This window comes from Scleropages formosus, chromosome 1 (assembly GCF_900964775.1).
Source record: "Scleropages formosus chromosome 1, fSclFor1.1, whole genome shotgun sequence".
Lineage (NCBI taxonomy): Eukaryota > Metazoa > Chordata > Actinopteri > Osteoglossiformes > Osteoglossidae > Scleropages > Scleropages formosus.
Genome location: NC_041806.1, coordinates 44,303,951 through 44,326,843, shown reverse-complemented (window position 1 = coordinate 44,326,843; position 22,893 = coordinate 44,303,951). Strand labels below are relative to the sequence as shown.

Genomic DNA, 22,893 nt, shown 5'->3' with positions numbered 1-22,893 from the left:
GGGACACACCCAGGACGGGACGCGAGTCCATTGCAAAGCACCCCAAGCGGGACTCGAATCCCAGACCCACCGGGGAGCAGGACTGTGGTCCAACCCACTGCACCACCGCACCCCCTTCTTTAAAATAAATAATTACAATTATTTAAATTACCATATGAAAACAGACCGTAGATAAACTGGTGAGATTAGATCTATCTGCAAGCCCAGGACCACATGGGGATCTCCCAGGAGGAGCCGGAGGCTGTTGATGAGGAAAGGAAGACTACTACCGTGCCCCTGTTCAGGGCAAGTGAGAGGAAACTGACTGAGTAAATAAAAGCGTCATCATTTAGCCTTTTGAGAACTGATATTATTACTTTTTATTAGTTCATATACACGAGTTAAAATCAAGGCAGAGCAAGTCGGAGCTCAGCTCGAATAAAAGCCAAATACCGTTGCTTGTAAAAAGCAGTTCCTGACCCTCATTTAGAGATCATTATTGCTCGTGTGTCGAATATTAGCAGTATTGTTGGCCTGACTACAAAAGGACTTATTACATCATGCTCTGTCGTCTAATATTTTTTCCCCTCAGAGCTGTTCCATGTTAAAGTTGATTCTGTAACAAACTGAACAATTTCTAGTGTTGGTTCTTCATTTACAAGTTGTTAGGGCATCGAAATTTATGATTGTAACAGTACATCTCTCTATTCCAGTATTTAGGGCTGCAGGTACCAATGACACGTAGAGCTGTTGTCTTGCACTTGATAAGACTTGGGTTTCAATCTCATATCCTGCAGTAGTACCTTTAAGCAAGGTGTTCATAGTAAGTTGGTTTGCTTGGTTCTTCAGAAGTGTTCACCTTCTGCTTGTTGCCACATTGTTGTGACTACCCTACCCAGATGCCCAATCGAAAGGCAACAAGTAGCTGCTATAGAAAGAAGATCAAGTCCCTAGGGGTTGTTGAGTATCTTCTGGACATCTCACCTGCTTGTCCATCGCTATTTTTTCCATGTTGACAAGAAACAAGTCCTTTCTTTTCAGAGAAATCTCATATGCTTGTGTAAGCAGAAGAGTTGTAAAACTCAGAGGAGCTTTGAGAGGAGCATTCTAGCATCACTGATCAGTGCGCACCCTCTAGCGCTTTTCCCCAGTACTGCTTGCCAGCGAAGTGTTCAGTTATACCTCTATCACTTAATCATTGCCAAATTACTGCCTTGAACCGAGGCCAGTGATTTTGTGCCTCGTGGTGTGTCCGTCAGTCTAACTACTCATTGCTGCTATTATGTCATTAGGCCAGTGGTAATTGTGAAAACACCCCATGGGTGAAATTATGTACTTGGAGACTCCTCAACAACAAATGAGCAACAAATCAATAAAAAAAAAAAAAAAAAAACAGAAAATAAAGGTGATGATTACAGCTGAAGAATAATAGTGTTCTTTGTTATTACTTCAAGGACATTATTTACTACATTATTAGGTTTTGGGGTCAGTTTCTTTTGGAGATTTTATCATATGAAGAACACGGAGTCATTTAAAGACTATAAGCAATGAATGAAAAGGTTGTTTGAACTTTACCAGTAGTCATAGCTCTCATCCCAGTTATCAAAGTGTACCAGGAACCGACTGTCCACCATGTCTGTTACTGTGGCAACGCAGATGAAAGTGGGGTTTTTCTTGTCGACTGCTTCCAGTTTCATTCCGATTCGAAATCCTGAAGGGGTGACAGTCTGCAATACAAATGCCGCGCAAATTATTAAAATTTCCGAACAAAGCGACGGAACGCTTGGGCGGTTTCTTTATCGATATTATAACCTTTTTAAAAATCGTCCATAAAAGTCCAATCATTGCGAAAGGCTCTAAGTAAAACAGATCAAAGATGAAGTTTACATCTGAGCATCACGTGTTTGCTGCGTAATTTCAACTGACCCGGAATGATACACCTATGCATTTTGCATCTCACCTTTGACTTTTTTTGTCTGCTGGAATTTCTGACAATGTTCCGAGAGATACATCACGCTGCTCTCCTAATTTCCTCGGACAGGAAAGCCTCCCTCCCCTATCAGAGACCTCTGCTGATCACGCTCACCGTGTTCTGATTCTCAAACAGGGCCTTGGGCGCAGCTTGCGCCTTGCACAGCTTGATGTACGACGGCCAGTTGAACTCTTCATCCTTCAACCCTGCATAGTTCAAAAGTCAGGGTCACTCTGTTTGCAGATTACTTACGAAAGAACGCTCTGGTCTTAACATCTTAGGCCCAGTAAACACCTCTGCACTCCGAGTTAATTAGTGACTTAAACTCATACTAAGATTTCTGTGACCGCTACCTTTCGGAGGGTACGGCTTGTGCCCAGTCTTCTCGCACCAGCCCACGGGGTGAATGTCCGGAGAGTTGGAATTCACCCAGAAATCGTAGCAGTCAGAATACTTGTCAAAATGCAGTCGGATTCTGTGTCCTGAAACCTGCAACCAAGGTCTCGTCAACACAAAGCATGTTAATGAACTGCAATATTTGTTTATTTTATTATTTTTACTTATTTTATTAAAAAAAAAAGACACCAGAAACTAAACTAATAATGCCTAAATGAATAAAATCCGGTCACCTCCACAACGGTCAGCACGCAGTACATTGAAGGGTGTTCAGGATCGACACCTTCAAGCTTCATGCCGACCCGAAAGCCATTCTTACTCTGTGGGAATGACTGGTGCTGGAAAATAAATAAAACAAACAAACAAAGCAAAACCCATAATTAGTTCTACGGCTAACCTTATAACACGTACTAGTCCGCTAATTCACATTAGTATTTCCACTTTTAAATCAGTCGACATGACAAGCAGCAACATGAATATTTTGAACACCCCTGGAAAAAAAATACAGAGAGGAAGGAACAACATGACACCACCAGCTTGTGTAAACAAGTCACCTCTTTGAAAAGCTTGGTGGGGGCAGCAACGGCTTTCTCCTGCTCCAGGTACGATGCCCAACACCAGGCTTTTCTCTTCCCTCCACAGGGAACAGCTGCAAGAACAGCTTTAAATTAAAACCGGCGTCCGGTCCGCTTCCTCATCCGAGGGCGAAATGACTAAATGCAGCAGAACAGCCGAAAAGGACACAACGAGATAAACAAACGAGTGCATTTTTCACACAAGGGGTTCCTCCGTCAGGGACCGAGCCGAGGGCTAAAAGGGTGCCTCTCTCGCCGCCTGTCTGAAAAACAGCCGCGAATCAGGACCCCGCTTACTGTGTCTGAGCAGTGCGGCATCTCCCCTTCTTTTTCGGCGGCCCCTGTTCGGCCCGCGCATCGTTTTCCTGTCGGCTTTCTCTTCCTGTTTCGTAAAGAGACAAGCGAAAGTATTCAAATGTCATGCGGCCCAGTTCTTGAAAACACATTAAAAAGGAAATGCTTCAGAAACAGATGCTTTCGTCTCCCGGCCAATGAACATCGGCCTGCTAAACAGAGTCCGCACACCTCCCAGGACGCCGAACGTACAGGGGGAACGATTTAAGGAGTGACTCCACCAGCAGACGCTATGGAAGAAACTGATGATATATTGCTGGAATGTACGTGGCATCAGTGACATTTCTCTGAATAACATAAATCATTTGCATCCAAGTGAGCTGCAGCTCAGGAAAAAGCAGCAGGTGTGGCGTACGCCTCTGCGATCTGCGGTCCAGCGGAACTCGATATCTAACGAAAAGGGGCGTATGGGGCACCCACGTAGTCCTCGTCCTCGTCGTGTGCCTCCGCCGGGGTCTGCGCTTCCTCGTCGATGCTCCCGTGCGCCTGGGCGCATCGCTTTCTCCCGACGGTCACCGCTTCGCCTTTGTCCCCGGGCACCTCCTTGGCCGCGTTCGCCTCCCTTCGGTCACAGCGGCAACACAGAGACACACGTTACCGCCGCCGGAAGCCGAAGCGGGCCCGGTCTTGTCGAGAGAAGCCCAACGGCGCCAAGGCCCTCGTCGTTCTTGCAGTCATGTGCAACAACCAAAACAACACGCGCAGGCTGGCCTATCGCTAGCATGGATGTCACAGAGCAAACGCTTGTTTAACTCAATTACTGGACCGTCATTACTATTACCATCTTTATTTAGTCATTCAGCCGATGCTTTTCTCCAACACGACTCGGAATATTAGGTTTGTCCACTAACCCATTTACAATCATTAACCCATTTATAAAGCAAAGTAATTTTGACTGTATGAATTCAGGGTAAACACCTTGATCAGCCCTTTGGTCCTTTCAGCGAAGGTACCACCTCTAATCCCTTCAACACCGGCTGCTCGTATCTTTTTTTTTTTTTTGTTAAGATACCAAAGTGTAATGAGTGTTTGAGTTAAGAAGCAAACTACGCTCAGCGCTCATACAACTAAATAGCACTGATAGCACATGAAAAAATACACCCTTTTCCACACAACAGGCTTGTTTTTCAGCAAAATTACATTTTTTTTCTTGATCATGTGATCATTTTACTTTGACAACAGGCATCCGGTTCACCGCCTCCTACATTGTTCAATCTGCAAAGCACAGACACTACATATACAATTATTTTATATACTTCCGACTCTCTCACACTGACAATCTGAGCTAGTCACAACACTCCATTAAAGTTTCTAGCACATTTAGTACTATTATTAGTTATTTATTTAGTTGACGTTTTCTCCAAAGCATTGCTAAGCTTCCTACAATGACTAACATTTACGTAACTGGGTAATTTTTACCAGAGCAATTGAGGGCAAGTTCCTTTCTCAGGAGGGGGATTCAAACATTCATGCTCCACACCAATGTTTCCCACTCATTTCTAAGAGGCTGCGGACACAATAAATTATTTCCGTGCAACATTTTTGCAGCTGAAATACATGCGACATGACGGTGGAGCAGTTCAATGAAGCAACTTGATATAAATCATGACCGTGAAAAGAAGCTGCATTAGCGAGAAGAGCAAAAGACAGTAAGAATATGCAGTGGCCCGACAGCAACACGACGCCACCAGGCAATTTACACCGACTCGGTGAAGTAGTACACCGTTCGACAATTACAGGAATGCGTTACGTGCACTAATTGTTTTACCATGTGTATGTGGTTAATGAACTGTGTGCACGCTTTGGTCTAAACCACCACAATCCTGCCCTACACAAGCAGTTATTGATACTGAATGAATGAAAACATGACGTTAATTAAAAGGCAAGATAGAAGTAACAAGATGATACAAGCATTAAAAAGCCACATGCCGGTGTTGTTATGCATAAATGTACCTTTTGATATTTTAATTATTTTAATGTGAATTTTTTTAATCCCATAATAAATAATGGTTATTCAATCCCTTTGCAACAGGAATTTGCCTAAAGGGGTGATTTCATGGAACAAATTAACCCTGTTATGTGAGGAATGGATGTTCTCTGTTATTCACCACATTCAAACGACTAAAATTTCTCAGCAGAATAAAACCTCTTGATGAGAATAAGCAAATTAATGTCACACGAAAAAAAATATATTTTTAAAAAAGCACAAATTATAGCAAAAATAAGAAATGGCAAACGTATAAGATGCATACGAACAGCAAAAACAGTGACAACGTTCCTAAACCATGACTGAACTTTACATTTTACAGACATTTTGTAAACAACTGAAATAATTCAGTTTGTTTTTCCTTTACCGCTCTCAGTAATCTGCTGTTTTCTGAAGTTATTTTTGGTAAATCTTCTTGCTCATAATCAAAGCCCTTATTTAAATTCATTTTTTCCCCAATGATCAAAATAAGTATCCTTTTTGGGAATGCAAAAACTAGCAACAGTTTTTTTTCCCCCTCCTGGGTTGCTATAGCAGCAGTAAACCCTTGGGGGAATCGTGCTTTAAGGTGAAAATTTTCTTGGCAGTTTTTTCTTGTAAGACCTGTGGAGATAGATATATAATATATATATATATATATGTGTGTGTGTGTACTTGCCTGGCAGCCGTTGGCTCCATCTCCCTGCATGCACCAGGGTAGAGGCGTCCCACAGCAATATCAACTGCTAAATTGTCACCGTGACCTTCCCAGCACTACAGTGACATCAGAAAGCTCACAGGAGAGGCAGGATATTGATTCTCTCGATATTGTGATTTGGTTACCGTTGCTACGGCTCTTGGGTCCCTGTTTTGCTACTGTCACCGTGGGCAGCAGCCTATTGTGAGTAACGAAGAGCAAAACTATTACAATGTTACTATTTTTCCTCTTGTGCGCCACTGATCCCGTGGCATTCAGCGCCACTACGCTCAATTTTAACCGCAGTTTAGCGTTGTCTGGTACGTGTAATGATCTGGTCTGATTTGAGCTTTGCTCCATTCGTGGGAGATGACATGCCCCAACAAACGATGTGGGCATATGCCTACGTGTGAACCAATCCTGCCAGGAACCCTGAATGCTACAGCAGACTGCTACACAAGATTACGGTTAATGGATCCAATGGATCCAATGGATCCTATTTCAATCTATAGGCATCCAGGATAGGGTCCGGACCATCTTGAGCCTGAACAGGACAAGTTTCTTTTTCTTAATTGCTCTTTACTACTGCATGTCTGTGAACCTGCGCTCGTTCAGCTCTTTCATTGCACTGAAGGAACACAGACAGGCATGCAATATTATAATATGATTGTATTTATTCCCTCTTTGTCTTACTGCACACTATGGGATATCTGCTCTGGGCAAGGTGACTGGGCGGGGCTTCTATGGTTGGGAGTGACCTGTACAGGGTTGTGTTTTGTGTTACCTCCTGTACTGTTCAAAACTGCACTACTGACAAGTACTGTCAAAGAATTTCCCAAAATTTTCATCTCTGGACCCACTCTGCAGTAGCACCATGGGTGGTGCTACAAAATTATAAGATTTACGTTATGTTACTTTATTTAGCAGACATTTTTCTCCAAAGTGACTTTCAATGGATGTTATGTAGTGTTATGAGCCCACACACCTTATTCACCGCGGTGACTTACAGGGTAAAATACACTACTTACAATGGGTCACTCATCCATACATCAGTGGAACATACTCTCTCTGTCACTCATACACTATGGGTGAACCTCAATAGCTTGTCTTTGGACTGTGGGAGGAAACCAGAGCACTCAGGAAAAACCCACGCAGACATGGGGAGAACACGCAAACTCTACACAGACTTAGCGGGGATCAAACCCACGTCCTCTTGCACCACCCAGGGGCTGTGAGACAGCAGAGCTACTCACTGTGCTATCCTTTAATAATTTAACGCTTAAAACACCGGAACGGTAAGGGCAAAATAAATCTGAATACAACGCAAATAAGTTACACTCACAAACAAGCTGACATCATCCGGACAGTCCAAATAGGGAGCATAACTACTGGAAATACATTATAAACAGAGCTGTGAACACTTTTTAAGGGTACCTAGCTCTCACTGAGTCTGTACAGAGCACACTCACTCCTGCTGGTCCTGGCGCAGACACCTATTGCTGCAGTAGCGTCTATCTGACAGGAAGTCCGCAGGGGAGCCCTTATGCTGACAGCGCACACACACAAGGCCTGGCCTGGCCCATGGAACCTCTGGGTGGTCCTGCTTCCCTGGGGTTTTGGTGGTGGTGGTGGCTGGGAATGCTGTGAAAGACAAGGATGCTCAGTTAGCCCCTGCTTCATTCTCTCGGTAGACAGGACCATTCACACTGACCAAATGACAATGTCACGCCTGAGAAACAGCTTCAGAGCGGTGCCAAACAGTGCTGCGGGTTTGGTATCTTGCCTGCCTCTCACCATTCCAGTGCACAAAATGAAAAGTAAGTCCACTTGCCGAAAAGTTTTTTTTTTTTTTTTTTCTTCTTCTTAACAGTTCCCAGCAGGAGATCAACCAGCATCTTTTCCCAGCTCTTCTGCAGATATTCCCAGAGAGGTAGCACACTTGTGGGTTGCTGCTTTCCATTCACTTTTCCATCCAGTTCATCATGGAAATGCTACCCATTTACATTTATCTGAGGTTTTTTTCTCCAATGCAACTTGCAGTGTTAGTCTACCTAAACCTATTTACCCATTAATACTGCAGCAACTTAAGGTAAGTAGCTTGCTCAAGAGGTTAAGATTTGAACCTATGACCTTTGAGTCTAAAGGCAGCAGCTCCAACCACTATGTTACCAGCTATGCTCAGTACTCAGCCTATTGACCGGTACTGTTCTCGTGGTTGATAAACATTTAAGAAAAAAAACAATAATACTTTCCAGTGAATTGAACTTCTGTATTGGAAAGCTAAATTCCTTTATTAACATCATCATCATACAAATTGCGATTCTTACTAAAGTGTTTGAGCTCTCTCTGTGCCTGGTAACCTGTTTACTACACTGGCAGTTAACTGTTCAAACTTACCAGCGTTGTTTTCCAACAGAGAGCAATTCGAACAAACACCCCTGGAAACAACGTATACTCTTAGGCACAAAAGAGAGCAGCACGTGAACCTGTAGGGAAACGACTTTCAGTAGGACTTTAGGTGTTCGGGTACCAAGATCACCGGCAATGCTGTTTGAATCGGTTCTGCTCACTCAACACACTCCAGCTGTATAACTGAATTAAAAAAATAAAAACTAGAAGGGTGTGCAGTAGCAAAGTGGGTTTGGCTTGGTCCTGCTCTCTGGCAGATCTGGGGTTTGAGTCCTGCTTGGGGTGCCTTGAGCCTGGGTATGTCCCCTCCCACTCCAGCCTTGGACCGCGTGCATGCAGTGGCCAAAACCACCATGGGAAAGCCAGGAGGAAGGAGGGGTTGACTACACTGGTGCGCAGTCAAAGCACTGTAAATGACCCTTAACCCTGGTTTTGACTGTATTGCTTTGGTGAGGTGTGTATGGCCAAAGTTTTGATCACTTGACATTTGCTTCTGGGTCCCTCATGGGTCCCTCCTTAAATTAATCAGTGACACTCCGTCGGCTTGTGCTTTATTTATAGTTCAGCGAACAAAACATGCAGCACAGTGAGTACAGCTACGGCTTTATAACCTGAAGGTTAGGGGTTCAAATCTGAGAAGAAGGCCTTCAGCAATACCACCATGTGAACCCCTTAATCTGAATGGCTTCTATATATTATCCAGTTATGAACAGGCACAAGACTTTTTGGCTATACTATCAGCAAAGTATAATAAGTAGAATATATACTCCTAAGTGAAATAGATCTATGAGCCCAGAAGATGGTGCCATTTCCACTCAGCTTAACACACACTTTGTGCTCTTCCCAGTACCACACCCATCAACGTGCCACATGCAGAAATGTTGTCCTCATCTAAAAACTACTCAAGACATGCTTACCCTCCTGAGCGGTGGGAACAGCCCAGGTCGTTGTGGCGTGGGCCTTTTTCACGCACTCGGCTTCAGCCTCGTCCGTGATGACCTCCAGAACTCCAAACTCATTCACACGGAACTGCCAGCCACAAAGCAAGAAGAACAACAACAACCCACATCATGCAAAGGTCCAGCCTCCACAGCTTCACACAATAGTACTTAACACATACCCTCTCATGTAACTTTACACATATTAATTCATTTAGCTGACACTTTTCTCCAAAGCAACTATTAAGGTTGCAATTATTTACCCATGTATATAGCTGGGTAATTTTACTAGAGCCATTGAGGGTAATTGTAGGACTGAACCTGCAACTTTGTAGCCAAAGGCAGTAGCCCTAACCACTATGCTACTGGCTGTCCCTTTACTACAAGGAAACTAATAAAGTGGTCCATTAGGTTACAAAATTTTACATTCCCTATCTTGAAATCCTTTAGAGCAGTATGGCAATTGGTAAACAATGAGATAATGTTCACCTAGTCAAAATGAATAATAAAATACTGTATTAGTACACAAAACACCTATGGATCATGAGACTATGTGTATGATTTTTGCTGATTTTTTCATGCATCATACTTCGCACATACATGCTTTTGACAGCTGTGTTACAAGCCTGAGTACACACTGACCTCCGAAAGCTTGCGTATTTATCAGTATGTGACAAATCACCAATCAATACAATCCCAAAATGGGCGTTAAAGAACGCTTTATGTCATTAAAAGCCTAGGGTCTTAATCTAAGGTTGTCCAGATTCCTCAAACCCGTTTGAGGGATGCGTTACATGCTTACGAACAGTTGTTTTTGGGCAATTCGTGTTTCCTGTAATCAGCACTGGGCTACAGAAAGCCACAGTTTACCCCTTCTGAACCAAGAACTACATACAACGAATGCTACGGCAGCTGAGCACGTTCATCATCCATGCATTCGAAACAAGACATCAGTGAAAATGCCTTCTGTATCCACACAGCGACACCCTGGTGCTGGAGAAAAGGGGCGGTACCTTCAGCTCGCTGCCCGGAAGAGTTCCGACCCCATCGGTCCAGTCCATTGCACCATACACGTCGAACTCGGGAGCGACGGCACCAGCAGCCGATTCTTCCATATCAGCTTAGTCTAAAAGGGGTTCAATTCAGAAGATTCATAAATTATTCATTTACTTACCGTCCCTGGAAAAAGACAAACAAAAGGTACTTTCCCTGCTGCCCTAACTTATTTCAGGTTTATTAAATCCTTAATACAATGAGAGACTTTCTAGATTACAGTGGTCACTTCATAATATGCCTACTGTGTACTGCTGCAAAATATATTTAAAAAAAAAAAACCCACCCTCCTCAGTGTATTGCAAGGAACTTTAAAGAAATTAATAAAAACAAATAAAAAGCTGAAATTTTAAATGGAAGGCAGTTAGTGGCAACTCCAAGACAATCACAATGCAAACATCTTAAAGAGCATCTGCAACTTTGAGGTGTTATGCCATGTACACAATTACAAAACTAAATGTGAAATATACATACAGCATATAAATCCCCTATCTTCAGCTTTCTTTAAAGGTATCGGAATTTTACTCTCAAATCTGTCATTTAAACACTCTGGTGTGTGAAAAGCTTGACCTTGCCTTTATAGTTCTTGCGCTGATTAAATTTGTCTAAATTACTGTACGATTTTTCTCTTGCTGTAACAATATTTCCTCCTGAGAGTGTCAATTTTATTTTCCCCTTGTGATACCGCAAGCACTTCTGCGGTGCGAAAGTTTAACACTGTAAGTCGCAAGCTAAACAAATATTAGGATTATTAATCATCACTAGTGTCCTTACAGGAAGGTGTCATTTGCCGACGCACCGTTAGGTGTCGCCGTCGTCCGCGTTCAACGCACCTCTGCGCTGGAAACTTTCACGACCTCATTCAACAATGAAAATCAAGAAAACATGGAGACTGAAATTCACATGGGTTTTTACAGACGCGTTGGGTAACAGAACTGAAAAACGCGCGTCTCTGGGTCCCTGGGACGATTCTCCGCATGGATTCCTCGCCGTTTTAGTCACTTGTTGCAATAAACTATAAGGTGGTGTGATCATGATGTGCTCAACTCGTCCGTCGGGTGAAATTTGAACAATCAATGCTGCTCTCTCTCTGGCTGCATTCAGCTGAACTACGCAAAATTAAAATTTAAATGTTAATGTCACGATTCAGTAAAGTTAACACGTTCACACTACTAGCCCATCTGAGGAAATCTGAAAGGGTCAAATTTGTGCTACCGAAATATTTAGAAATGACTGTTACAGGAAAATACTTTTTAAATAGTACGACTAAACTGATTTGTAATTAAATGCAATAACAAAATAGTTTATTTTCCTCCCGATATCAACGCGGTAACAATGTTTGTTCTTAGCTCTGTTTTTATATTTATTTCATATCCCAACAATATTATTAGTACTTTTTAAACACACATGGATATTAAAAGGACAGTGGTTATTAAGCAGATGTTTCCATTCTTTGTCGTATTATTACTATCATTTGCACATAAGCGCCCCCCGTGCGTTTCCCACGCGCCACCCCCGTCCCCCCCCCCCGCAACGCCACGCGCGAGACGCGGAATCACGCGCGGCATCTCACATAAGAAAAGAGACAGACACGCAAACAGCCCCTCTCTCTCTCACACACACACACGTGTATAAAACACTTTTTCCTGCGCTCCGTCGCACTATTTAGGTGTTTTAAAGGCAGTTTCCCCAAAATGGCGGAGCTCAAATATACTCTTAATATAATAGTAAGCAGCAGGCCCGCGCGCACGTTGGAATGAGACAACAATAACACAAAAATATTTTCTCAGTGTTGGTGTAACGGAAACTGTCAGTGAAATGTGATTTGCTCCCCCCCCCGCGTTTCGCTCGTCCAGCGCCCAGTTCCTGCTGCTGCTGCTGCTCTTCTCTCTGCCCACTGAGGGAACGGCTCCGAAAGCCGGGTTTTATCACTGAAAAGAGTCCTTTTAATGATTTAATAAAAAGCGGTACAACCGGGGAAAGGTGGAGCAGCGCTTCCCCACCCGTCAAAGTGCGTTTCCCGTCCACTTTGTGAGCTCCATCATCAGCGACCCTCTTCCTGCTCTCCCATCGATCGCACGGCCAGTCCTCCTCCGTCTCACCGTCTTTTTCTACTTTTATTGATAAGTTTTATCGCAAATCAATCGCGGCCCAAAGAGCCCAAAAGCGAAAGTAAAAACACGTCACGCCGCGCGTCCCCGCGGGGACACCGATACGTCGCTGAATCGTTTTACTCTTTAGCGAAAATGATTATTGTTTCAGTTCGTCTCGATTCTTACCCCCGAAATTCTCCCACGAGTGAGCGAGCCGACAATTCGCTCGGGCGGCGCGCGCACCGCGCATGCGCGGAGCGGAGCGGAGCAGAGCAGAGCAGCAGAGCGGCGGGGCGCCCCGGGAAGCGCGCGCGAGAGAGAGGTGTGCCGCGGGGCCGCCGCCGCCGCCACCGCCGCCGCGCGGAGAGGAAGCGCGCGCGCGTCGGAACCGCACATGGTGCAGGAGGCCGAAAGTTTTCGGCGGCTTAAGTCTCTACAGCGCGACCCAAAGGCACCCGCGAATGCAGAGCCGCCGCTCCCTTTTCTGCCAAATAAAAAAAGAGAAAATTTTAAGTCCGATTGATTGTACAGTACGTTCACTATTACATAATGTTACGTGTCATATGGAATCAGGCTACACCACACCACCCCCAAACAAAGCAATAGTACTGCAGAGCCACCGGTTTCAACAAGCAAGGCCACAAAAATCCCCAGTGCCATGCATGCAGTACGTGCACTATTACATAATAGAAATTGTACATGTAATAGGTATATTGTAGGTAATGAGAAAGCTCTGTTACAATGTTATTGAATACAACCTTGAAGTTACTGTAAAAGTAGGTAAATGTATTTGTACCATAAGCCTTGTTCTAATGGTGGCACAGTGAGTAGTGCTGCAGTCTCACAGTGCCTGGGTGGTGCAAGAGAATGTGGGTTTGATCCCTGCTTAGTGGGTGTTCTCCCCATGTCTCTGTTGATGCTCTTGTTTCCTCCCACACTCCAAAGATATGCTGTTCAGGTTCCCCCAGAGTGTGTGTGAATGGTAGAGAGGGTGTGTTCCATGGATGAGTGACCCCTTGCAAGTAGTGTATCTAGCAGTGTAAGTCACCTTGGTGAATAAGCTGTGTGGGCTGGTAACACTACATAGAGTTCATTAGAAGTCACTTTAGAGCAAAGTGTCTGCTAAGCGAATAAATGTAAATCAGTCTTATGTGTTTAGGAAGGCAGACTATGGTATTTCAGAGTATTAACTGCCATTGCAGTGAGGTTTTCCACTGCGGATCGCTCCTGGAGTTTATGGGCTCTACCAAAAAGTGAAAGAATTGCTTAAAAATAGGACATGTCTGTCAAAATACTGTATATCATGAAAAACAATGTTTAAGTGCTCACACACACATTGTCGGAACTGCCAGTCCCATACAGGGTCGCGGAGCCTACCCAGTAACGCAGGGCGTAAGGCCAGAGGGGGAGGGGACACACCCAGGACGGGACACCAGTCCGTCGCAAGGCACCCCAAGTGGGACTCGAACCCCAGACCCACCGGAGAGCAGGATGCAGTTCACCCCACCCCACCTGTTTAAGTGCTCATTCAAAGCTTATTTTATACCAGCCAGTTAGAGTTGGAGACCCTATATTGATAAATGATGTAAGAAAGCCACCTGAGTTCAAGTTCAAGTTGTTTTTATTGTCATTCCTTTATATAGCTTGTACACAGTGGAACAAGATGTCGTTTCTTCGGAGACCATGGCGCAACACAGAACAATACGCAGGACTACAAAAAGTGCAAATACACAACAGTGTGAGACGAGTACAGGACAATAAATACAGAGGACATGGGCTGTAAAATGTAAACTGTTTATAGTGTATCGAGTCATGATGGGTTAGCTGTTTGACGGTGCCAGGTGAGCGTTGGGAGGCAGCAGGGTGTTGAGTAATCTGACTGCCTCAGGGAAGAAACTATTGCGGAGTCTGCTGGTGGTGGCATCGACGGTCCTGTACCTGTTAGGGCACTTTACAGTAATTTATTAATTTGTACAGCTGGCTAATTTTCAGTGGAGCAATTTAGTACCTTGCTCAAGGGTACTACAGCTGGAGGTCGGATTCAAACCTGCAGCCTTTGGGTACACAGTCAGCAGCTTTAACCACTACACTTCATCAATCATTTCATATTATTTAAGTTGTTAGATAACATTCATAATTAAAAATGATTCATATTGTTTCAATATTTAAAGGATACAACAGAGTTGTGCGTAATGGATTTGTTTTACCATGGTTATGTTTACCACCTAAGGGGGGTGTGGTGGCGTAGTGGGTTGGACCGAATTCTGCTCTCTGGTGGGTCTAGGGTTCGAGTCCCACTTGGGGTGCCTTGTGATGGACTGGTGTCCTGCTCTGGGTGTGTCCCATCCCCCTCCAGCCTTGTACCCTGTGTTGCTGGGTTAGGCTCCGGCTCCCCGCGACCCCCAGATGGGACAAGCGGTTCAGATGATGTGTGTGATGTTTACCACCTGTTTGTCTGCCCAACATTATTTATTGTGTTTGAAACATGTTCGTGTGTTCACATGCCCGTTTTTCGTAAACATGTCTCCGAAAAAGGTTTGACTTCTCGGGTAACACATTACGATTAAACTTCAGACCACTGCAATGGAAATTTCTCCCAGACATTTGTGGGGATGACACCTTTAACCTTTCCGCATATCGAGCTTTTGTTCCCACAAAGGTTTATGACTGTTTCTGCTGCAAGTTTTGTTTTACAAAATCTGGTTTATTTGTATTTTAGAAATAAAAGCAAATTTATTTATGGGCATTTTAACGTGGAGTGGGAGCTACATTTGAGGTGGCTTGGGCAGGGTTTGGGGTTGAATTTGGGGGCTGGATTTGTGGGGAAAGTTTAGGACATGATTGTGGGTTGTAGATAAGGGGATGTATTCAGTTCTATATTTCTCAGTAGCCACTGTAGGTGCATTGACCAGGGCCTGCAACGTTTTTAGTGTCTGAGATGGAGGGGAAAAATTAAAAAGCAGGAAAAATAAGGAAAAAGATTTGGAGACAAAAGCTTAATGCAACAAAAACTGAAAATTACAATTCAGAAACATAATTACCCATTTTTTACCCTTCCTTTCTTTAGCTTCTCTATCACTCGCATGGTTCGCTATTAGAAAAGTTTAAGGTGGACATATTTCAGATGGCGTTTGCCAGTTCTGTTTCAAAGTGATAGTGCCCAGGGTCTACGAAAACCAAAATCCAACCCTGGGTGTATTTCGGCGGTCATTTTTCTTGATGAAACAAGTGAATATGGGTGCAGAATGATATGGAGGATTGCATGGAAGGAGCTGGAGGCAAGTGGAGAAGTAGGCGGAGCTGAGTGGGTGCAGCGTTGTTCTAAAACCGCGGTAATGATCAGTACGGTTCTTAAAGCAATGGACCGTCATTCACCAGGACAAGCTGCAGGCCCTCTGTATGGTGTCAGACGATGCCTTCGGCACTTAGGAGGACTACCAGGAGAGGTGACACACTGGCTAGATGTGATGTCAGTTTCCCTAGCAACGCTTCTCTCGGAAAAAACACATCGTTTCGGAAAAAAAATTTTATGGAGACAAGTCAGAGCTGTTAGTAGACGGAACAGTTATGTTTTCGGGGGATTTTTTTTAAAACAGAAAATGCCCTTGAAATTGAAAAATTGGCCTTTAAAATTCTAAACAACATGATGTTTAACGTCTTGCATTTACATTTACATTTATTCATTTAGCAGACGCTTTTGTCCGAAGCGACGTACATCTCAGCAAAAGTACAATTTATGCATTACATTAAGAGAAAAAGACATAGTTGCAGATATGAGACTCTCAAGTAAACCTAGTTTGTTGCCTTCCACTTGCTGCACCGAGGTGCATCGTTCAAGCAGGTGCATAAAACACAGGATAGACAAATCCTGATACCCTCCTACCATTTTTTTAAAAAATAATATTATAAGATACACAAGCGAAGGGGGTGTAGTGGTGCAGTGGGTTGGATCAGGTCCTGCTCTCTAGTGGGTCTGGGTTCGAGTCCCGCTTGGGGTGCCTTGCGATGGGCTGGCGTCCCGTCCTCGGTGTGTCCCCTCCCCCTCTGGCCTTACACCCTGTGTTACCGGGTAGGCTCTGGTTCTGTGTGTGTGTGTGTGTGTGTGTGTGTGTGTGTGTGTAAGTAATATTATAAGATACACAAGCGAAGGGGGTGTAGTGGTGCAGTGGGTTGGATTGGATCAGGTCCTCCTCTCTAGTGGGTCTGGGGTTTGAGTCCCACTTGGAGCACCTTGCAATGAGCTGGTGTCCTGTCCTGGGTGTGTCCCCCTCCAGCCTTACGCCCTGACCCTTGCTGGGTTAGGCTCCGGTTCCCTGCAACCCTGTATGGGGCAAGTGGTTTGGAAAGTGTGTGTAAGATAAGCAAGCAAAAACAATGCCAAAGAAGTGGCTGAATAAAGGCTTTATCTTTTATAGCTTGTTTAAATACTGTATAACATGTATATGAATTCATTATCATTGTAATGCAGGGTTTCCCACAGTAATGCTATAGAACTTTATTGGCATGTTACAATGATGAAATTCTTCAAAATCATCACAGATTAATCTGGCATCTCCCAAGGCCACCTCCGTCGCAGCACAATCACGGGTTACGGTTTAGGGTACCGGTCCAACATGGGCAAGAACGTCAACGAGGGCAGCGGCTAAAGTTCGTTTTCTTGGCCGTGGAGCCTGGAGGTATGCATTGCCGCAACTGTCTTTATCGAAGCGCCAAATGCAAGTCACCGGCATCGGCACAAGGCCGCGTTACAGAGGTCTGCCTGCTTGGTACCCTGGAAAACGCCACAGTCAAATGCCACGCTGAACCGAGAGGTGCTTAACAAACAGCAAATGAAAGCGTAATGAAAATACTCCGAGCATCCGGCGTCCATGGTTGGTGTGGTTTGCGGACCTTTCCTGCGCGTAGTGCACGATGTTGCGGAACAAATGCTGAAGAAGGATAACGGTCTCCTTCGTGAGTGTGTCGGCGGGCCTCGGAGCTGCGTCCGATACGCAGTAATTCTGTGAATGCGCTCCTCTGCACGGAGGCGCAGAAGTCAAGGGCCTCCTTAATGGATCGCGGGGAGAAAAATCAACCATTCCGAAGTAGCTTCTGCCACGACGGCTCCGTGACCTATTTGCATTTAATTTACTCGGAATCGAGTCTGGCTCACTTCCCAGTTCTCCGGCAGCTGTTTATATCCCGACCAAATACCGCCAAATTAATATCCCGAATTGCTGAAACCAAACACAGGCTTGACATCGGCGAGCGTGCGAGAGCGAAGCAGCACGCGTGTATTTTTAGCGGCTGTGGGCAGTGGATGTGGGCTGGCCGTCCAGGGGTAGGACTGATCCAGGGCAGCTTGAGAGAGGCTTTTCACGCGGGTAATCCCATTAGGCCCGTCCCTCGTTGCCTCGGCGCCCTACCTGCCGCCATCTGTCCCAATAAAGGAATCCGCCGCCATTCATGCTGTTGGACTACTGCTGCAGGTGCTGCGGGACCAGTCTCATCAAGCGGCACGGGCCGTTGTCCGTCCAGGCCAAGACCGGGGACACCTGGGTAAAGTCCGCAAACCTCCGAGAACTTCCCGGGCCGGTTTAAGGCTGCTCTGGGATGGCGAGCGTGGTGGGTGGGTGAGGTGGGCTTCGCGTCTGCGCGCGTGTGTTAGAGTGCACGCTTGTCTCCTCGCGCACATCCGGGAGAGCGGTGGAGCCTCCCGGTAAGTGAACGCGCAACACGGCAGTCAAAAGTCAATTCTTTCCTTCGCGCTCTAACTATATAACGGTCCAAATGAAAGGTCATTTCTTTGCGCCTTCAGAATGTTTCCAGGGAATTCAGGAATTTTTTTTTTTTTTACTGCTTTTCCTGACGAACTAAATGTTTTAATGAACGTGTATCTATCTATTTTGCATCGCCTATGAAGAAATAAGTTCTGCGCTTAAATTCTATGATTATGATCGCGGCAGCGTTGCTTCTGGTGGCTTTAGTTTATAGTGTTACTTAATTAAGGGTTTGAGAAAACGAAGATGGGCAGATTAAATAATCATGTTTTGAAATGTGTGTTTCGCAGGTTGTTCTGCAGAACTTGCTGATATGCCTGGTGTCCTTCTACTCCGTCTACTACATCGTCGTCAGCCTCTGCATCGGTGTCCTCAGGTATATACAGGACGCAGGTTCTCCAGAAAAGGCTGATCAAGCACCTCCTTAATTTCTTCCGCATCAACCACATCATCATGTACCAGGGCCTGACGGACTGCAGCTTCCTGTCAGGCGATATGAGCTCTTCGCTCACGTAGCCCTCGAGTGGAAATCTTCAAGGTCTCCTTTTCGAGTTAGCAAAATGGTTCTAACATTTCTGAAAAAGACTTTTCCTGTGCAGTGTTGCTTACTCACCATACAGGCTCCCTTGAGCTATTGGTTGCACTATTTTTGGAAAAGTCATGCTGTTACGATTCAGGAAGTGGTATTCGCTGTGGTATATTTACTCTTTCTGTGCGCCGTGACAACGTTATGCATGTACTGCTATACGAACGCTCGGAAACATCAGCGATGCCACATTATTTATTAATGCCACAAAGCCACGTAATTTTAATTCTTGCAGCTGATGTCTTTCTCCAAAGGAACTTATAATGTGCTTTTGTATAGCAACTTACAAGTATTTACGCATTCATACAGCTGGGCAGTGTTTTTTTACTCAATCATCTCAATGTACCTCGATGAAGGGTACCGCAGCAGGGGCAGGGATCCAAACCCAGGTCCTTGGATTGCAAGGCTATGACTCCATCAACTATGCTATCTTCTCCCCCTACGACATCTTGCACATCGCGTCATAACGCAGTGAATACTACATGTAATGCTGGCTTTTTTAAATGTTTATATGTTTCATTTGTTCTGCTTTGTTTATCGCTTACCATTTTCAGAGTGGAGGACATCGATACCCGCTTGGCCCCCTTCGACTATACAATTCAGCCATCGTGGCAAAACCCCAAATATTTAGGTAAACGTGAGCAGGACGGAGTCACCGATTGTCGCATAGTTTGTGCCCGATGAAATCTTCACGCTGTCAGAATTACACTGTCTTCTTGTATTCGATTTAAACTGTGCTCAGCAGTTGATGGGGAAAAGATTTTTCGAAGAGCCTGGAGATTTTTTTAATGCAAAGTACTATACCGCACGGCAGTATGTCAAAAGAAGAAAAAGTGCTTGAAAGGTGCTTTCTGTGAACAGAACAAAAAACATATGTTATGGTATGCTTTTGGGCTCGTATGAGTGTTGGGCATCCATTGAATTTTTATTTTTATATACTCGTGATTATATCGAAACCTTTCTGCTTAAGGGCATTTTTCAGAAGGAACATCTGCTGTCAGAATATTTTGTTGTGTGTTGTCTCTTTGACCAGGCTCTTGTTTCCAATGCACAGTGAGTGTGATTTCCACGGAGCTAACGTATGTCCTCGCTGGCCTCCTGTTCGCGTGGATCGTGGAAGAGTGGGTATGGGACTACGCCATCACGGTCACATTCATACACATCGGCTTGACCGTAGCAGGTGAGCACCACTCTTCGCTCTGTGTTAATCAGACACAGACGCTATACAATTACACTTCATGGACAATACTGGTGCAAACTACCAGTACAGATACACCTGGGCAATGTCGGCGATACACGCACGGGACAAGCTGGAGAGAAAACTCAAAGTAAGGCAACACAGAAGTGTCCTACACCTCCAGGATCTGCTGCAGAAGAGCCGGGGAGACACATCAGCCAATTTGCTGCTCAAACGTTTAAATCAAACATCTTGTGGAAAACACTTGTTTTCAGCAAGGTGCACTCAAACTTTTGACTGGTACTATACATCCGGTGACAATGGACAGAAGAGTTATACTGGCGTCAGAGACCTTCTAGCTCTAAGAACAGCCCCTTTTTCAGTTTTAAAGGTCAATGCCATTAGTAAAAAATCCAGTAATGCCAATAAGTTTTGAGGTAGGAAAAACTACAGCAAATGTAAATCCGAGTCATTCATATTGCAGGTTAAGGTATAAAAAACACCTCTGAGTACAGTATTCACATTTTACTTTTGGTCACGAAATAAATCATCAGTTTAGTGCCAAGGCATGCATTTTTAGGACATTACTGAGCCCAAACTGGAAACCATTCAGTTGTGTTGTCATCTAACATTTCCGGCCTCCAAACCTTTTCAGCAGTTCGTTGTCAGATTCTTGGGAGCTTAGTTACCAATAATATGAAGTATAACTCAATTCTCAGCAGTAAAAACAAGCAACATTTTTCATTACCGGCTAATTATAAGCATGTGTGCTTTGATCCCTTATCCGGATTTTTTGCTAAAAATAAATTCTTTAACTGACATTTTCGCTTTTGTGAATTTATACAGAAGATTTAGGCATTTTTTTCATCTTTCTTTCGCCAGTGAACCGCTTCAGTACTGCTCTGAGGTTTTGTTGCTTTCTGCACCAAACAAAGAAGTAGATCACAGAAACAAAAAAGACTGTCACTCTTAATCCTGTTAGTGAATTAATAGGATTTTAATTGAGGGTCGTTGCATAATCGTGTAACGAATAAGCTTGCCAGTTCAGAGCATCTTCAGAGATGTCATCCAATAGGTGTGAGTGGTTTCCTTGATTTTTGCTTCCTTCCAATAGGGCTTTAAATACTTTCCTTTAGGCAATGGCCAGTGTGATCAGTGCGCTCCTCTTTTCTTCTTACAGTGATGTCCGACTTTCCGTCTACAGAACACTGGTGGAGCGCAATAGGTAAAGTGCAACACATTTGCTCAGACCAAGGAGGGATGAGAAACCATCAAAAAAGCACTTAGTGGCTTATTAAAGATTTAGAACTTTGGTTAATTTTTCTGTCTTCCCCAATTTGGCATTTGCCGTAGTTGTAATGGGGGGACATATGATATGCAGAACAAGCTGCTGAGGAATCTGGGGTCACAGCGGTGAAGGAACTGGACCCGCAAACAGCACAAGCAGTAAAATATCAAGCTGTAATACTGTATACATAGTGTGCATCGCGTGCTTTGCAAGCATCCGAACGTAAATGGCCTAAGCAGGCGGGAAAAGTATAAGGAATGCAGCTGTGTTCTTGTAAAACTATTTATTAAGCTTAGGCTTCCACCAAATTCTCTATTCGAGAATCCAACAGCAGTTTATCGGAAGGCAAACACTGTCCACGAAACTTTTCCCGTCACTGTACTTTGTCCTAGGGGGTCATTTGTTCTTTTATCAGTGACAGTACTGAGATTTAATTTTCGTTATGCTGAATAAGCTTAACGATATGCTGACGAGAGTCACTGCTTGAAAAGTTGGCTCCTGTTTGTTGAGGTACTAAAAATGCACTGCAGATCTGGAACGCAAATTGACTCATATGAATTTCTGACGCTCTAATTATTATTCTCTGTTCATATTCCCTTCATTACCTCTTCCACGCCCCTAGGTTCTGGACTGCTCATGATGATTTTTGGCGGCCAGCTTTTGGCATACAGGCTCTTCAGGAATAATTTTGTACATCCAACTGATCTTCAAAACTTCTGAGAAGAAGCATGTGTTTCAAAAAGTATCTTGTGTATTTATTGTTATGTACAGCTGGCCATATTTTTACTATATTTTTTACATATTATTCAAATGTACATTACAAAGCAGTTACAGCATGTCTTGATTTTCGGTGTAGCCACCGTTGTTTTCGCTTGCAGAGATTATTCAAAGCTTGGTGAATGTTGAGATTTTACGCTGTAATATACAGTTGATTATGAGACAGACACTTCAGAGCACAAACACTATTGTGATAATTTTTATGTAGCTATTAAATATCCCACATTGTAACCATTTTGTCTTTTGTTAATTACCTTTGAACAGGACTGACATATAGTGTGGACAGAGTGAAAATGTCTATAGACTGTGTATCTGCATTGAATATTCATTTTTTTCATTGCTGCTGTGGGCAATTATTCAAATAGATGCATAAAACTTTTTCTTGCTGTGAATTGTGACTCATTCTTATGCCCATTCACTTTAACATTCATGGTGTGACCAAGATGTTTCCAAGATGATTTTACTTTTAAAAAATTTTGACAAAATACAGCTTTTTCTCTGGCTCTCATTTAATTAAATTCACTTCAGTTGTCTTTAAGATGTGTGAAAAAGATTTCAAAGCCTTGACAGGGAATAAGCATGCTCTAATTTCATTCTCCCGAGACACAACAAAAATGTTTTTGGATATATTTCTACAATTTCTAGGAAGCCCAACCCCAAAACATGTGGGATCATTTAGAATGCCTCTATACGGTGCATCAGGACTCAGCAATAGAACATGTAGAGTTTGGGACATAAACTCAAAATATTTACTCTCTACTCTGGATGGATATATTGATATTGAACAGAAAAATTTAATTGTAAATTTATTTAATAATGAACATTCATTTACTGTAAAATTCATCTGGAATAAGATGTTTTGCTCTCCTAACAG

At 43.8% G+C, this 22,893-nt stretch overlaps 2 protein-coding genes across 5 annotated transcripts in view; one reads left to right on the top strand and one right to left on the bottom strand.

The window, feature by feature from the left end:
- The window catches only part of l3mbtl3 (L3MBTL histone methyl-lysine binding protein 3), a 34,408-nt gene extending 21,738 nt beyond the window's left edge, over positions 1-12,670 (bottom strand). For 3 of the 4 annotated variants that reach the window (XR_001965673.2, XM_018742526.2, XM_018742528.2), the window contains exons 1-11: positions 12,619-12,670; positions 10,300-10,412; positions 9,266-9,377; positions 7,409-7,580; positions 3,697-3,838; positions 3,220-3,304; positions 2,902-2,996; positions 2,581-2,685; positions 2,305-2,440; positions 2,066-2,157; positions 1,555-1,706 (exon numbers count right to left, since the gene is read on the bottom strand). Coding sequence is in view for 3 of the 4 variants with exons in the window: in XM_018742526.2 (XP_018598042.2) it covers positions 1,555-1,706; positions 2,066-2,157; positions 2,305-2,440; positions 2,581-2,685; positions 2,902-2,996; positions 3,220-3,304; positions 3,697-3,838; positions 7,409-7,580; positions 9,266-9,377; positions 10,300-10,401 (1,193 nt within the window). In the remaining variant the exon portion in view is untranslated. The other variant, XM_018742527.2, reaches the window with a different exon arrangement.
- A 4,156-nt stretch (positions 12,671-16,826) lies between these two features.
- tmem244 (transmembrane protein 244) lies at positions 16,827-22,241 on the top strand. Its single transcript, XM_018742447.2, has 6 exons — positions 16,827-17,970; positions 18,482-18,567; positions 19,332-19,408; positions 19,832-19,957; positions 21,135-21,179; positions 21,865-22,241. Exons 1-6 carry the CDS (start codon positions 17,878-17,880, stop codon positions 21,960-21,962), a joined length of 525 nt encoding a protein of 174 aa, XP_018597963.1. The 5' UTR covers positions 16,827-17,877; the 3' UTR covers positions 21,963-22,241.
- The last annotated feature ends 652 nt before the right edge of the window (positions 22,242-22,893 follow it).